At 31.3% G+C, this 17703-nt stretch overlaps 2 protein-coding genes across 2 annotated transcripts; both read right to left on the reverse strand.

Moving 5' to 3' along the window:
- Nucleotides 1–912: 912 nt before the first annotated feature.
- LOC124920753 lies at nucleotides 913–7542 on the reverse strand. Its single transcript, XM_047461304.1, has 14 exons — nucleotides 7357–7542; nucleotides 6908–6981; nucleotides 6681–6758; nucleotides 5529–5604; nucleotides 5271–5335; nucleotides 4174–4275; nucleotides 2647–2736; nucleotides 2488–2562; nucleotides 2362–2394; nucleotides 2191–2271; nucleotides 1985–2041; nucleotides 1819–1887; nucleotides 1480–1524; nucleotides 913–1401 (listed from the first exon to the last, which is right to left on the reverse strand). Exons 1-14 carry the CDS (start codon nucleotides 7397–7399, stop codon nucleotides 1189–1191), a joined length of 1101 nt encoding a protein of 366 aa, XP_047317260.1. The 5' UTR covers nucleotides 7400–7542; the 3' UTR covers nucleotides 913–1188.
- A 6502-nt stretch (nucleotides 7543–14044) lies between these two features.
- LOC124922736 (protein LAZY 1-like) lies at nucleotides 14045–16785 on the reverse strand. Its single transcript, XM_047463448.1, has 5 exons — nucleotides 16527–16785; nucleotides 16387–16447; nucleotides 15186–15997; nucleotides 14533–14815; nucleotides 14045–14307 (listed from the first exon to the last, which is right to left on the reverse strand). The coding sequence occupies exons 1-5, from the start codon at nucleotides 16530–16532 to the stop codon at nucleotides 14288–14290; spliced, it is 1182 nt and encodes a 393-aa protein (XP_047319404.1). The 5' UTR covers nucleotides 16533–16785; the 3' UTR covers nucleotides 14045–14287.
- Nucleotides 16786–17703: the final 918 nt, after the last annotated feature.

Below are 17703 nucleotides of genomic sequence, written 5' to 3' on the forward strand. Positions count from 1 at the left end.
TAATATGTTACAAACTACAAAATTGAAAAAAAAAATATTGAGATTTCTAAAACAATAATGTTTAATTTGTTTTTTTATGTATATAAATTATTGATTTATAATTAATTTATCATAATTTTATCTAAGAGGCGTGTGTTTGAAAAAATATTGGGGTCCATTTTGTAAAGTTATAAATATATATATATATATATATATATATATATATATATATATATATATATATATATATATATATATATATATATATATATATATATATATATATATATATATATATATATATATATATATATATAATATTGAAAAAGTTAAAAAGTTTGTGTAAAAAGAAATATTTTGATAATATTCTTTTGAATTACGGTTTGACGTGTCACTTACCCAGTATTTTGAGTTTGAGAATTAATTGGAGATGACATTAGAGTTTTATTTGAGATATAAAAATTTGAGACAACAAAATTAAATTCAACTAAACCAATTGTTATATCAAATAAAATTCAATTAGAAGAAATTTTAATATTATTGATGGAAAGAGAACCCTACAAAAAAATTCTTTGAAAATGACTTTTCATCTTACATGTTTTAAAAGATTGAAATTGAAAGTATATATAAAAAGATCACTTTATGTTTGAATAAAAAAAAACATATCATAAATCAAAAACTAATTAGTCCTAAATATAATCTTATACAAGATAAAGAAAAAAAACTTCAATTATTGTTATAACATCTTTCATTGCAATAGTAATTATGCCAAAAAATAAAGATAAAATATCAATGCAAATGAAATGGATGATTTATCTTTGTAATTTAAAGATATTTTTTAATGATGCAACACTTATTGATATTGTAGGTTTGGAATTTATTATTATTATTAATTTAAAAAGTAATAATAAAATGGTGTCAGCAATCATTCAATAGCCAGGTTATACTGAGGTAAATTTTATTATTATCCCTTGGTCTTGCACTTTCCAAGGGAGGCAACAACTACTGTATACGAGACAAATTCAACTAGAATAAATAAATCCTAGTAGTAGTAGTAGTATGAATTTAGAGCAACTCTACAAAACTCATTGTCCACCATAATGTGAAATTATATTGTTATATAACCGGAGGCACCCGATGTTCGACTCTCTATGGACCAACATTGAGAATTTTGACCATAAAATAAACCGACAATCTTCATTCTCGAGTCTATTTGGCTGACTGCAGAGCACTTCTGGCTCTTGTAAGAAAAGAAGCACCCATACCTAACTGGCGACTAAATAAAGAAGGTGTAGTAGTAGTAGAAGTAGAAGCAGTAGGTGTAGTAGTTGAACTATTATTGGTGGAAATTTCTGGGCTGGAAATGACCTCAACTGAAACTTGAGAAGAACTGCTTGAAGTTTCGGAAATCCCATACAGCTCCTGCAAGAAAAGTGGCCAGCGGCTTATTAGCTTACTTTAGAATATTCGATTATTTATGGAGGAAGTACGATTAATAACCTTAAGACCCGAGTCTGAGACTGCACTTTGGAGAGGTCGTCGGACCTGAAAAGTATTAGGATTTAAGAATAATATAATTGATCAAACTGAAAACCAATTGTTGAATACCCAATACTGAATTATGTCTTAGGGTAACAATGCTCATCATCAAGTATAGAACAGGAAACAGAAAAAACTTAAAAACAAGCCATGTCTGGTCTGAGGTTGAACCAAAAGGTTTCGACAATCTTTTTATTTCAATAACCCAAAGATGATACGAGAAAGAAAACAAAAACAGTCAATGAATGCAATAAAGACCTATTTACTTTTAATTATACTCTGAAGAAAAGTAAAACAAACCTTGCCAAATCCACTGGAGCTGGTTGGGGACAGTGATTCTGATGCTGGAAGGGGAGGCAATGATCCAACCTGAGAAACATAGATGGGAATTAAAAAAATTAAAAACAGACCTAATAATATAAATATAAAAGAAAAAAAGGGTAAAAATAGACAGAGCAGAACAAACCCTGGATGGGGGTGTTAATGGTGCCATTTCAAGAGCAGGTCTTGATAAATTTGATCCCTAGAACACAATAGAAGCATAAGGCAAGTTCAGATATAAGGAATGAATAAGAAGAAGAATATTATAATGCCAGATAAGTACAGGATAAGACTCCAAAATAAACTTTGGTCACAAAAAAAGAAGTAAAGACTCCAAAAATTTTCGGATACCTCAATGCGCTCTGCAGCTTTCACATTCTCCAAGTTCCGGGCATAAACAACCAACCTTCTAACTCCATCATTTGTAGAATCCTACAGAGAAGACAATCCATGGTAAAATACATTTGCAAACAAGAGTCGATATTAACACTCACTGGAAGTGAGTCAACAACATTACAATACCTGTTTCGCTTCTATTCTGTGAATCTTGGTCTCCTGAATACCCAAAGAACAATGAAGTGATGATATTTAAAACTAAGAACAACTGTTCTGAACATTGACCAAAGAGAACATGAAAATACAACTAACCAGGGTTCGGACTAGCCCGTGAACAGATTGAACATCATCACCAATCGACTTCATCTCTCCACTTAATTCTGAAACCTACACCATATAAATTATCCTGTTAATTATGAACAAGGAAAAATATAATCAAGTCCAATGGAAGTCAGTCATTTGCTTGCAAACCTCATTTTTGGTGGTAGACAAATGACCTGCACATTCATCTAAATTAATATCAACCCTGTCAATCCTTTCGGATAAATGTTGCTTTGTGGCCTGCATACATATATACAACTTGTATTTAGTTTTTTTTTTTTTGCTATCAAACTTTTGTTCAGATTTAGGAGAACATTTGAAAGCATTTAAATATTTTGGTGTAACTAATGAGCAGTGCATTTAGAAGTCATCACTCAAATTAAGTCCATCTATGTGCCTTCTTTGTCATTGCATCTGAATGCAAACTACCTAAGGATTCAATTAGGAAAAAGGTCGCATAAGAAAAATAGGATTGGGATGATTTCATGTGCACATCAAATAATGTACTATTAACATTGACTCATTTATTTTGTATCATTTTGCTATTCCAAGTAAAATCTTCACCGCCTAGATATTGCCAGAAGGAAGAATTCATTCTCCAGTTAGGAGATATTTACATCCTTTACCTTAATTAGTATGCTCAAGGATAACCAAGGTTTTATTCACTAACAGCATAGCAGAAAACTAAATCTCGTCAATAAAACCAAACACTTTATGCAAACTAAGTATTAGAAGTTAATTCCAGAATCCAAAACTCTCTTTCTTTCTCTTTCATGAAAGTATCATTCACATAGATGTGTTTGTCATCATGTTATTAGACAATCAAATAGTCTTCAATTATTGATTTCTAACCCACATTCACAGACATGCCATTATTATGACTGCAACACTTAGTAAGATGCCTAGGGATACATATCATTCACAGCCTGATTAGGGTCTCAGGAATGTAGGTGATAGCACAATCATATTTTACCCAAGTTTAGGTTTATTAAGCAGTTGGCAATATTTACAAGGACAAGAGGCACCAAATATGAGGTCAAAATTCCTACCATTATCTTCAAATATGAGTTTAGAATTATCGGAGGAAGGATAGACTATTAATAAGTTTAAAGCAATAACTTCAATACTAAAAACTGAAGAATTTATTACCAATTAAGGAGTCTTAGAATTATCGGGGCATTGATTTTACATGCGAGGAAGGATAGACTATTAATAAGTTAAAGCAATAACTTCAATACTAAAAACTGAACAATTTATTACCAAATAAGGAGGCTTAGAGAAAACCTTAGCTTTTGAAAAAATTAAGAAATTTCATTTTCTTATACCAATTGTCAATAAGGCCTAATAATGTGTTTATACAAGTGATTAGCATGTTGTATCGAAGGCTAGTCTAGCTCAGTGGTAGAGCGCAAGGCTTATGACCATAAGATCGTGAGTTCAAGCCTTCACGGTCATTTTCAAAAAAAGAAAATGCAATATTAAACTCTAAATTCAAGGATACAATTTGCAAAGCAATCATAAACACAAACTAAAAATCCCAAAAAATCTACCATTTAGCGGGTTAACTAGAACATGTAATTACAATTTTCGGGAGGTATCATGATCATACTAGGATGTGATCTGTTCATTTTCCATTCAATCTAGCACATAAAAAAACATAGAGAAGAGAAATTTTACCGAAATTGAGGTGTACACATTCTCAAGTTGTTTGGCTACAGTATTGCATGCATCAGACAAGCCACGCTTAGTTGCAAACATCATATCTGGAAGTTTCCATCCCTGAGGATAATGAAATTCATCTGAGCCACACATAGCAATTTAGCCATAAACAGAGAGATTATTGGGGATGTGAAAAATGAGGCATCAAAATGATCAACATATGAACAATCAAGTGTAGTGGAGAAAGATAAAAAGGCACACAATTGACTGCATGTGAGGGGGTAATAATAACCCTAATATCAGACTACCAATGCACCCCGTGCAGTATGAATGCAAGTCCACATTGTTACTATACCATGCAATTATGTTTAGCCCAACACCAAATGAACAATCAAGTGTAGTGGAGAAAGATAAAAAGGAGCACAATTGACTGCATGTGAGGGGGTAATAATAACCAAATGAGGCATCAAAATGATCAACATATGAACAATCAAGTGTAGTTGGAGAAAGATAAAAAGGCGCACAATTGACTGCATGTGAGGGGGTAATAATAACCCTAATCTCAGACTACCAATGCACCCCGTGCAGTATGAATGCAAGTCCACATTGTTACTATACCATGCAATTATGTTTAGCCCAACACCAAATGACATGTAATTTTCCTTATCAGTATCATGATCAGCAAGTCAGCTTCTTGCCTATTGTAAATTAAGCCATGAAAAAGGAATTGTCTGATATGTCTTTAAAAACATCCTATGGCGATAGCATTGAACTTTAGCACCTAAAACCATCACCCTGGAGCTGCTGACGATAGGGGTTACATTGCTTATTGGCCAGTGAAAAAATAGCTAATAGCACATTTGTTTCTGTCTATCTTGTATAGTTAGTTTTTGTTTAATTTCCATGTAAATCATTTTAGCCAAGGACAATGCCACATCACACACCTTCAGTCTAATGTAAGTTTCAAAGGACACTAGAATATGAACCTCCTAAATTATATGGACAAACAAACCTTTTCACTGATTAGGATCTTGGTCAGAGCTCTCCAAAAGAACAAGAAACATTTTTCTGAATATATTAGTGTTTATTGTGGGTTCTATATAGGTGATGCTTACCTTCCACCGGATATAACCATATCCAACAACAATAATAACGATGACAACCCCATATCTTCTGGGACCTGCACATGGAAATATGATTAGAACATTCTAAGATACTAGAAAACTTATATTGCATCAATGATACAAGTAATGAAACTCGGCGATCTCACGTATCTAAATTAGTGTAAGGATCCTCATAGGTGTTAGATGGAGTAGAAATTGATAAAAACAAGAAGACTTCTGTAGAATTACACAATCAAAATCATAAACAACCTGAACCACTTGAAGTGATAATTGTGACTGGTCTGCCTGATGCCAAAAGTTGCAGCTCCTGCCTCAGACTATTTACCTACGAAATCAAAATTTCCATCACCAGATCATCCCATGAATGTGTTACGAGAAACAGGCTCAATATTTGATGCTAGCAGTAATTAGCACTCATGAATTTATCGTTTAAATGTTAAATGAAAGGATACCCTTAAAGGTACCAATTCAAGAGCATAATGAATGAGGAAAAAAGAAGATCAAAGAGAAGACACAAGAAAAGAGAAGGGGTAACTATGAGGAAGCTAATATGTACAAAGGGGCAAGTAGGAAAATTGCTGGGCCAACATTAAATTTCTGAAGAATCCAAAGCAGAGTCAGGAAATATAATGACAAAAACAACAAACACATATTCAATGTTAACAGGTAAAGCAAAGTTAACATTTTTCTTTTCTTTTAAATATGTTGAAGCAAATTACCGTATATTAAATCACGGTGGAACTTTCAACTACCTACAACTGAAAAATAAATTCCATCCTCATAATCAAGATAAATATTGAGGCCCCTGCTAGTTCATATCGAAGAAGAAGCAAAAACCACACTATGGCTTTTGGTTACTTGGATCTTTATATGATTCCAAGAAGAAGCCAAGTTAATGAAACTGCAAAACATTTGACCAGTCATAAAGTACTACATATGTTCTACGATATCTATTTCAAATCTCGTGTTTAATTCTAAGTTTCCCATTTACTCATGATCTCATTATTCAATCCGCAAGTGCATGCTATAGTACCAATATCAATTTCCTTTTTTCAGCGAACAAGAGGAGTAGTTTGGAAGAGATTAGCAATCTGGCATGATTCCACTTGACCTGAACTTTTAGATCATTTGGGATTATCTGGGGTTGTTTATTTGTTTAAGGTTATTTAGTTTGTTTGTTTCAAGTTTATTTGGAGTTATTTGCTTTTAAAAGAGTTTTGAGATGATTTGGAGAACCCCAAAACAAAATTCCTCCCAAACAAGCTCTTAAATGTATGAATAATCATTGGAAAGTAACAAAATATCACAAATCCATTCTCATTAAATAATTTCACAATCATAATCGTCTGATTCCAACAACAGACCAAATAGTACAAATAAAAGGAAAAATAAGGTTGAAACCTGTGCCATTAAAGCATCATTCTTGGGCTTGCTTTTAGATGGTTTAGCATCCCCATTCGCAATTTGCTTAATAAGAATCTGTAGAAGATGATTTGTTATTTATGGAACATTCTCAGTGATATATTAATCAATTCATTAGATATCAAGGAGACAAAATATAGGGAAAAAACCATAAAACTAACTAAAAAATTAATACATAATTTGATCACAGCATAGCTAATACATACCTTGCAAGCCCCAGAGAGAAAATCAGAGACGAATGAGATATGACCTTCCTGTGCGAGGACCGTTGTAGCAATACCTGAAAAACAATTGCAGGTAAGTATTATTCCAAGGTCAGATAGCTTCTCTGTTCAAGCTCATAATACACTTGTTTACTGCATGAAACTGCAGATATGAAATTACATAATACGCAGTTATCAAATAATTACTTCCATAAGATCCCAAACACTATGTCTTAGGTACCCTACATATGAAAACACACATCAACTTCCTAGCAAATAGGTTTTGGACTTTCCCTATCCAATCCTGACCTTATGACCAAAGAAATCACTCAAAATCGCAAATAAATTGGATTAATGAAGTAATTGAGAGTTTTACTTCTTCGGAAACTCATTAATATACAGAAACAAAGAGATGTAAGCATACATTCACGTAATATGTGTATCTAACATACCTGCACCAACGATGATCGTGATTTTCCCTAAAGAAAGAGCCATGGAAGATTGGTAAGTGCAACTATTGGAGACGATTGAGCATCACGTTCCTTCGAAGAATCGATGTCGTCGCTGTAGAAGACCTTCTGATGCAGATGAATTCTTGACTATACAGAAACTGCTCTTGCGCAAACAGTAATCATAAAAATAATAATAATACTGTAACCCTATTTTTCTAACCTAAGCTAAATATATATTTTTTCTTTTTTTTCTCGGAAAAATTATTAGAGCTTTTTTTAAATTAAGTTGCAATATCTTTTTCACTTGTTATTTTAGTGAGTTACGGTTTATACGTAATAATTAGATTATTTAAAAATAATCCTATTTATAGAAAGTGGATTATTTTGGTCAAGTTATCAAATATATATTCTTATGATTTATATTTAAAAATATTATAAAAAATCAAAGATATTAATAATTAATAGTTTAATATTTTAACTGAATATTATGTTTATCTTTAAAATCATGTCCTAATTATTAGATATGATCTCATATGTAAAATAGAAAGAGATCAAAGTTTAATGAGAATATAAAAAATTTATTTGGCTCATATGAATTGTGTCACTAATGTTTTTAAAAGAAAATAATAATGACATCTTTTAACTTGGCCAATAAATAAAAAAAGTGATCAGACAAAAAAAAGTGCAACTTTATCTAAATTTTTATTAAAATCTAAAAATTTTAAAAAAATGCAAATATGTTACCTACAAAATTTTAACTAATTTAATCATATTTTTATTTCAGATATAATTAAAAATAAGTTTTATTATTTATTTTAATAATTTTTAAATGATTTTAATTAGAAGACAATTACATTTTAAAAATATTCAATCACTGACTTGACTAATAAATGCATCCTAATTGTAATACGAGATCAGGGTGCTCAAGATTCTATGATTTTAAATTTAATTAGACATCTTTTTTATATTATTTTTAAATATTTTGACAGCACGTAGACACTTTTAAAATTAATTATTTAAAAATAATTAATTTTATTTAAATTTTAATAATACGAAAATTTGTTATAACATTTTAAATCCGGTTTATATTAATAAACATAATTAATTTAAAAATATATATTTATTTAAAAATAAAATCGCCAAATAATTTTAGAAAAATTAGTAAAATGTACGTAAACGTATTTTATACCAGAGTTTTCATAAGGAGTTCGTTATTTAGTTACGCTCGGGAACGGGCTTGCGCGCTATGTCATTCGCGCCCATTGAAAACGGTTTTATTTTTTAAAAGTCTGGCTATCGAAAAAATTATTTATAACATTTGTTTTCTTTAATTAGTACTCTGGGGCCTAAACGGTGATAAGTTTAGATTATGTAAATAATGGTACAAAATTATTTAGAAGTGCGTACCTACGAAGCGATTGCAGTTATAAAAGATTGAGTACAAGACTTGAAGAAAATGTATGTTATAATTTAAAAAATAAAATCCAAACGGAGTCTTAGTCAAAATATCTGTTTGAGAAATATCCCGAAAATATTTTGAAATCATTTTCCGACCTCTCGAGATTATTTGAAAATAGATTGGGTTCCAAAATTGCAAAAATAATTTTGGGTTTTAAAAAGTGGACCAAACAGGCCTAAGGACCGGATAACCTAAGGGTCGGGTCAGTTTTTGTCGGCCTGGGACTGGAGAGACTCGATCTAGACTAAGAAAGCTCTCGATCAGGGTCCGGGATACTCGGTTAGAGGATCAGAGTCCCTAGGTCAAGGTGCCAAGGACTCCCGGTCCTTGGCTAAAATTACTAGTTTAGATGTAAAAGTTTATCGGTCTTGGACTAGCCTGGGCCTAGGTTTCTCAGTCGAGGTGTAGAAACCTCTCGGTCTGAGGCTAGCTTTGGGCTAAGATTCTCGGTCTTGGGTTGGGGAGGCTCGGTCCCAAGGTTGGATTTTTCGGTCCTAAGACCTAAGAGTCTCAGTCTTAAGTCAGATTTCTCGGTCTTAGGTTAAAACCCTCTGTCATATTTCTCGGTCCTAGCTCAAAAACTCCGATCATAGGACTCGATCCTAACTCAAGAACATCAATCATTGGTCTCGGTCCTTGGTCTTGGTCATGACCGAGAATTCTCAGTCTCCGGTCCTACAGGACTCGGTCCAAGAACATTGAATGTTTTTCATTTGTTTCAAAAATTGCAAGTTTGTAACTTTTGATACAGATCATGAAAACGTGATCTGTAAGTTGTTGCTAACTCAGCTGGATGTATGGATCATAATCCCTAATCCTAAAACCTACCAATCAAGCCTTAAGACGATCGATTTTCCAATGTAATTTATAGGGAAAAAATTGTGAACTTTTGAATTAGGTCATCTCATGGCCTAATTCTTGTTCCAACAGCTTTCAAATGATGTTTAAAATCGAACAAGACCAAAACAAGAATATCAAACAATCTATGTAACAAATTTTAAAACTAAAATTTAAACCTTTATTTTTAAAATTTTCAATTCGATCAAACATGATTGGGATGTATGTAATATGACTTAAACTTATCCTAACATGTTTACAAAACATGTTATGCAACTATTTGAATCAAAATCCAAACTCAAATGCTCAAGAACACGAAATTCAAAATTTCTAGATTTTCAAATCAAATTTGGTTTTTTTTTATTGGGGTTGAATTGATAAAATTTCTTTCGACAAAAAGCTTGGAGCCTTGGACATCATCCAATGATCGATTTCAACTATCAAAAGTACAAAATTGATCAAGAAATAAGTTCAACCGGATCGAACTTGAAAAAAAATCAATTTTGAATCACAACTTGAATTACAGATGGTCTGAAAGCATACTTTTGATTGGAGAACACTCCTATGATCTTAAGAAAACTTTCTAAAGCTCTAGATCGAAGCATAGATCACAAGAACAATTTCTTCAAATAAAAGTCATCGGAGCATCTTTGAAAATCTTCAAGTAGGCCATGATTCTCGAATTATGTTCGATGGATTGAAAAAAGAAGACCTAGGGAGTATTTATACCCAAGCTAAGTCGATTTCGAAGTCGAATTCATATTTAATTTCGCTTCTGAAGTTCATCTTCTTCAATTTTGTTTTGTCTTCGTAGGCCTAGTTCTATGATAGGTTTTGACTTCAATCCTTAGGGGAAATGATGGCGAGGGAGAGACGTGCACATGAGTGAATTTTGGAGGGATAAGGATGAAAAATGGCGAAGATATAGTTTCTGGAAGGATCGTCGGCGTCGAACACGATTCTCCGGCCTTCCCTCAGTCTCATCGAAAAAGGTGATCAAAACGACGTCGTTTCATTTAATATGAAACGCATTGTTGCGATCCTTTGGCAGTCCGTCAGGCATTCGAACGTCTAGGCTAATGGGGTTGGCATCCCGTTAGTTGATCATGTGTGGACTCGGGCGCGTGTTGCTTTGTTACAACCGACTACGCGACGTGTTCGTGGATGCTGGATGAAAATTTAGCGCTGATCTAATGGATAAAAACCATGTTGTAGCCAATTTTTTTTATTTCGGTCACATTAGATTATTAGTTTTTATTTTTAATAAAAATGTTATTTGAAATCGAATTTTTAACAGTTTCTTTTATTTTTCTTCACCAAATTAATACACAAAAATATTTTTAAAACATAATAACAATTATATTCATTTATTTTATTTTTCAGTATTTTAAGATATTTATATAATTATTTCAGGCTACAAATTAGGCATAATTTATGTTTAAAATAATAATTAAATTATTTCAATCATTTTTTTTAATTTGAGTAAAATAAATACAATATTTTAATCACAAATTATTTTTTGTTTTTTAATTAAGATTTCATTATCATAATAATTAATCCTAAATTACTTTTAACCTTTTTTTTATTATTATTTTGAATTACAAAATTTAAAATTATAAATATTATTATAAATTTGAAGTAGGTCAAATTTTGATGCTTATACTTAATATAACAGATTACATAGTCAATAATATTTTTTTAATTTAAAATTTAAGTAATAATGGAACTTAAAATATTTAATTTTTTAAATAATAACTAACTTATATAAATATTGTCCTATGACATTTTTTTATTATTAAAATTGCTCATATATCAAATCATATAATCATGTGTCAATTCTCTAATGCTACGTACATTCCAATGTAGGTCAACCAATAATTAACACATAAGACTATTTCTCAATTTTAGATATTTTAAAGTGATATGAATTATAATATTGACACAAATGTAAAATAAATTTAAAATATTATAATTGAAACAAGTATTTAATATAATATTGATGGGTCTTCCTTGATAAGTCCAATCCTTAAGTATTATTTATTAGAAATATGTTTCCTAATTAACTTTTCAATTTATAAAGGGGTTTTGGCTTTGTTTAGATAAGTTATTGTGGCAAGAAGTTTCATGGACTAATGATATTAAGCTAATTTTTTTATATCATTTTTTATTTTTATAGGTATGATTTCTTTTTTGTTAGCATCATTCTACGCAGTAAATGTTAAAAATATTTTTTTTAGTGAAAATTACTACATTTAACATTTTAAATATACTCTCTTTCATAGTGGATTAAGTAAATTATGTAGATGATAAAAATAAATTTTACTGACCACCCTAAAATTAAAATTTTGAGTAAAAAAAAGAGAGTAAATTATGTAACTCTACTAAAAGTAAGAATTGAATATTTGATATTTAAACATTAATTTTTATTTTAATAATTCTATACTCTTAATTTATCTTTTATCATGTTAAAATACTTGTATTGGAGTTTGATATCATAAGACAGATCCCTTGAACCCTTTATGTCTAATATGCCATAAAATCTTTCAAAATTGGAAGAACTCTTAAAATAGTTTTAAATTTTATATGAAACTTAACAAATATTCAAAGAGAAATTTAATTAAAAAGAAGATTAAATAAATTTATAAGGGTTTAATACTATACTGTATTTTAGGCATAGTAGTTAAATTATAATTTAATATTAAAATTCTGAATCTCTGTTCAAATCAAACATAGAGCTAAAATAATATTGTAAATCCATAATTAACCTCATGAGATAAAATATATAATTCTATTAAAAAAAAAGGTAACTGAAGATCTTGTTAAAAATAATTAGATTGATAAAAACTATATATGAATAACTTTTCATTTTAAGTAAGGCAGAATATATTAAGATGAAAATGAGTCAACTTATTTGTGAGTCGCTCGGTAAAAGTTTGACTTGAACTTGACTTTGGTCAAACTCGAGCCGACTCATTTAATATTCGAGTCGAGCTTGAGCTCATATAATATTTGTTCGATGGTTTATCGAATATTTTCAAACTTAAAATTTGTTATCAGCCCACATTATTATATTATATTATATTGTCCCAAAAATTCAAAATTAAAAACCTTAATTCTCTAGTTCGTGTCATCGTTTATAATATCATATATTCGTAGATATATTTCATAAATATAAATACTGATTATATTATAATATAATAATAATAATATATTATAACAATCGTATTATATATTTTTATCGAATCATTTTATTTTTTATAATTTCACAATTTATCTCACTTGTTCACAAATATTTTTTCATTTTTACGATTCATCTCACTTATTCATAAATACTTTTTCATTTTTCGTCATTTCATTCTTTCATATTATTTCATTCGAGAATTAGTAAACTCAAATTATTCAACTAATTTTTTCATTGAATATGTGTGTAAATTTGATATTTTCGTTTTGAAAATAAATTTTGGTTTGAATTCGAGCTCGAATTTGAAAATTTAATTTTAATCAAGTTTTTCGAGCCGAATTAAACTTGTAGGTAAATAGTCGAGTCGAGCTACACTCAAATTTATAAACTCGTTTAAGCTTAAGTCGAACCAAACTAATAAATATTTAATCGAGTTGTAATTCTCAAGTTCAAGTTGATATGAGCGATTCGACTAGGATATATTATCATTATTAGTTAGCTGTTTAATCAAATAAAAGCATAATAATAAATAATAAAAAACATTTTTCTAAAATATAAAATAAAAATTCTATTAATTATATTTTTCAACCCATTAATCATGTTGATTCGACTTTGATCACTACAAAGTGTAGTTTATTGAATCCCTGCGCATTTTAGTTTCTTTGTGCTTTAGCGGCCATTAGTGTAGATGAAGAACAATAGTATGCATTATCAACGGTGTTATTCAAGGTGATTGATCTAAGCTGTACAGTTAACATATACTAGACGGAAGGAAAACCGACATTGATGAAGGTATAATCATCTCTCATATCAGCTATCAATTCTCGTTCGTTGTCTGTGTTTTATATTATCATTTCTTTGTCTAATTCTGCCGCTAACTGTTGAATTTAATCACTTACAAATACAATACTCTCTTTGTGAAACTTCAAGCATGTTCCATTAGCTTTATCTTCCATGTTTTCTGATTTCGTTTCATTTAAACCGAAAAGAACTTGCACCTTTTTCATTGAAGAGAAAAAACTACAAGATCTTTGGTTCAGGTTAGATGTTCAAGATCAGATGATTTATTGGAAAGGGAAGGATTACAAGGAAATAATTGTAAGGGAGATTAACTGTACACAAGTTTAGATATGTCAATATGTCATCAGCTCTTGATAGATGACTCATCCCTTAAAACTAAGTATAGGAAGCAAGCCTTATGTTGTGATATGTTAAGTAGTCGGGATTTAAAAGGAGCAAACACATTTATTGAAATCGTAACTGATTGCACAATACCAAATAACTTAATCACTTCTTACAAAAGTATTGATATATTTCAAATGTTGGCACAACATACATACATTACGGTAAACAAGAGGAAGAGGCATGCCTCTTTTATTCTTAACTGGCTTTCAAGGTCCATAGGAACTGGACATCCACACTCGTTCTTCACAATCAACTGATTCTTCTGTCTTCTACAGCTCTAGAACCAAATCTGTAACACAATCAACAGTTTAACTAATTAATCAGAAAGAAGAAAAAGTTATTTGTCAATAAGGTGAACACTCTAACCATTTAAGGCTCAATGTTGGTGTACAAAATTATAATGTAAGAACTGAATAATGTGGATTAACCATGTCCTCAAATGTGAAATTATTATAATAAAAAATCTGATAAATGAAGGATTTGATTTTTTGGTAATATATATTTGAGTACTTACAGTCTGCATCTGTCTTGATCCAGCACTCCCTGTTTCCATTTGAATCACTTGCACACATTGTCACATGGGTTGAGTTGGAATGGTTCTTGAAACATTGGACGCACTCTTTCGATAGGGCTCTTGTAGGAAATATCGTAATGTCGTCATCTGGGAACATTCCATCTCTTTTTTTATAGTTTCTCTCGCAGATTATGCTCTTTATCTCATTTTTGACAGGCTTGTCAACTGTCGGAATTGCAGTGGAGCTTTCAGGATGTACTTTCTTGTTGAACATATGCATGATCTGCATGCAAAAAGTCTATAAATTAAAAAACTTAAATCTAAACATCCATAATCGAGTAGACAACTCAAATTCATTTATCTTTTCTGTCTCCCAAGAAAGGAGTTCAGTAGGTCTAAAAGGAAGGGTGTAATTCAAATCTTCAGTCATGGCAATAGAGATTCATTCTTTTGCTCTTAATAATTATACGTAATCATTTTTTCCAAAAAGTTTCAAATGAACTTCAACTTGTCAACAGCCTATAACATAGTCATCTTTTCAATATATTTTTTAAAATAATGAACTTGTTCTTAGTGAAGAAGAAAAAGAATGAACTCGTCAATAGTCAACAGTATTGAATGCAATTATTTTTGATAATTTATTTTGGGGTTACCTTTTGTAGTTTTGTCTCCTTAGCAGTGAGGTCAACGTTTCCTCCCGTTATGCCAGAGTTCCGAGAGGAAGCATGGGCTATTCCTTTCTTCAGCATCCTTTTCATGATATCTTTTGCAGATTTATCTGCTTCTTTATCGGTTTGTTTCTCTTCCCTCTCGCATTTTATCCCAGAGGTTTCCTCAGCAATCTTTGCCTTTTGAAATAGCTCCCCTAGTGATGTTCTATTTACCTTCTTAATTATTGTTGGTTCTGGCAACTCAAATGTGGACCCAAACAGGTAGCCTTGGAGTGGGCAGACTGCTGTTCCATTGGTCTCTGGACCGTCCATCAGTTTAGCATTGAGGGTGATGGTGCTACCATGACTGCTCCTCCCATTGCTGGCATGGCTGCTCCTCCCATTGCTGGCATGACTGCTCCTCCCATTGCTGGCGTGGCTGTTCCTTCCAGATGAGTCTGTGTAGCCATCTTCTGCCCCCAGTTCCTTTTCCAGCTCGTCATTGATTAACTTCAACTCATTCTCGGTTACTTCTGTTTCCTTTTGAGTTATGTTTTCAACAGAGATTGTGAATGTTGGTGTTGATGGATCAGTTGTGACTTGGTCTGACCCAAGGGTTCCAATGGTCAGAAAGCCATGAAAGATATCTGAAAATTGAGATGACGTTTCTTCTTCAAATTCATCTTCTTCAACTCTTGCAGCCTGCAGGCTGGCAAATGATCTCCGGAGGTAGTTATCTCTTTGGGACTTTCCGGAAGGCTTATTTCCGTAGTTTGATTTGGAGAAGAGATGTTGGTCGTCTAGTGAAGGTTGCCCTGAAAGACAAGAACAATAATTCTATGACAGAAAAATATGAAGTAATGTTTTATAGTTTATCAGAAGTGTCATATAAGCTAATATGTTTTTATTTCTCTTGAAAAAGTATAGAGAACAGTCCTGCTGTCATTTCTCTATGGGTACTAAATTTCGTTTCACAGGATTAAAAATACCACTTGTTTGTTCTGGCAAGTTAGTTCTTGCAGAAATTTGCATATTCATTTAGAATTTTCACAGTTGTGTTTATGAATATTATCATCTTTCATAAAACAGCTGCAGTTTCCTTCTTCTGTATGTAATGTTATTTCAAGTGCAAGATGTGATACGTCATACTCCCAGTTTCCTATGGAAAAATGAAAGAAGAAACATGTTCAACAATATGACTTACCAATAGAAAAGTCTTTGAGTGGTTCAATAGACCGGTTCTTACGATGCATCCAACCAAGTAACTGCAATCAAGATTACACCGTGTTACAACGGAATATTTGGAGCAACATTATAGTTATCCTGTGTTCGACAGGAGCTTACCTTCATTTTCTTGATCCTTCTGTGAAATGCTCAGACTTCGATCAGTTTGGTGATTGCTGAAGTGGGAAAGGTGTGCTTTTCATAAGGAGGTTTCAGTGTTGACTATTTCATGGATATGACATGAGCTACTCTGTGCACACATTTAAGGTCCAATTTGAAGCAGGTAGAGAAAAACAGCTAGAAAGTTACAGGATGTGGGCTGGGTGTTTGGTGTCTGGTTTCAATCATGCGAAAAAGTGGTGATTTTTCTCAGGGTCTGGTGAAGTTATTTGGCTATGCATATGAGTTTATGTCAACTAGTGAGGTATGTAATTATGTTATCTCCTAATAATTGTCCTAGTTTATATTATTGCTTTTTCATTTTTGCTACAAATCCGACCAGGCTTGTTCAATTCATAAGATTTTACTAATAGTTATGATATCAGAATGTTATTCACTTACATAATAAGATCATCTATATAAGTATAGAATACTATACCTCTAATATAAGGTAATAATATCATAATCAAATCAAATCAAATTATCCTCAGTCAATCTTATATAATATTTTTTAATATCATATTTGAAAATATCTTGTGTCTTTAATGCAGAAAAGAAGAGTTTACTTTTTGATTATTCATTCCCTCTTTCTTTATGGAAGATAATTATGAATGTATTACTCTTATATGGCCGAGAGTGCGTAGTAGTTCAAGAATGGATCATTGCGGAAGTTAAATGCAAGAGTTTACTCTCTAGCCTCCTAAAATGCTCATTTGCTGCAACATATTATGAGATTTGGGCTGAAAGAAATGCAAGAGTGTTTGGAAGGTCAAGAAAATAGAAAGAGATAATATGGTAAGTGTTAGTGACATGTTGCAATACGCATAATAGAAGCTGGATCAAATTTACAAATAATCAGATTAATTGAGTGCAAAAAATGAGTATGAATACCAACTCTTGATTCTTTGTCCTTACATAACTCTCAAGTGTTGCCCGTGAGACTCTTAGAGAGGATGATTTGGTGTTTAATTTATTATTCTTTTTATTTCATTTGATTGTTTCTCTTTTATTGAGATAGGTTAGGTGTTTACTTTTTATTGCAATACTTAGTTTGTTGTGTATCTTTACTTTTTGTTTCTTTGTTTTGTAATGACATTGTGTTTTATTTATTAAAATTAGGTTCTAGCCTTTCCCAATA

The sequence above is a fragment of the Impatiens glandulifera genome, chromosome 1, assembly GCF_907164915.1.
Source record: "Impatiens glandulifera chromosome 1, dImpGla2.1, whole genome shotgun sequence".
Taxonomy (NCBI): Eukaryota; Viridiplantae; Streptophyta; class Magnoliopsida; order Ericales; family Balsaminaceae; genus Impatiens; species Impatiens glandulifera.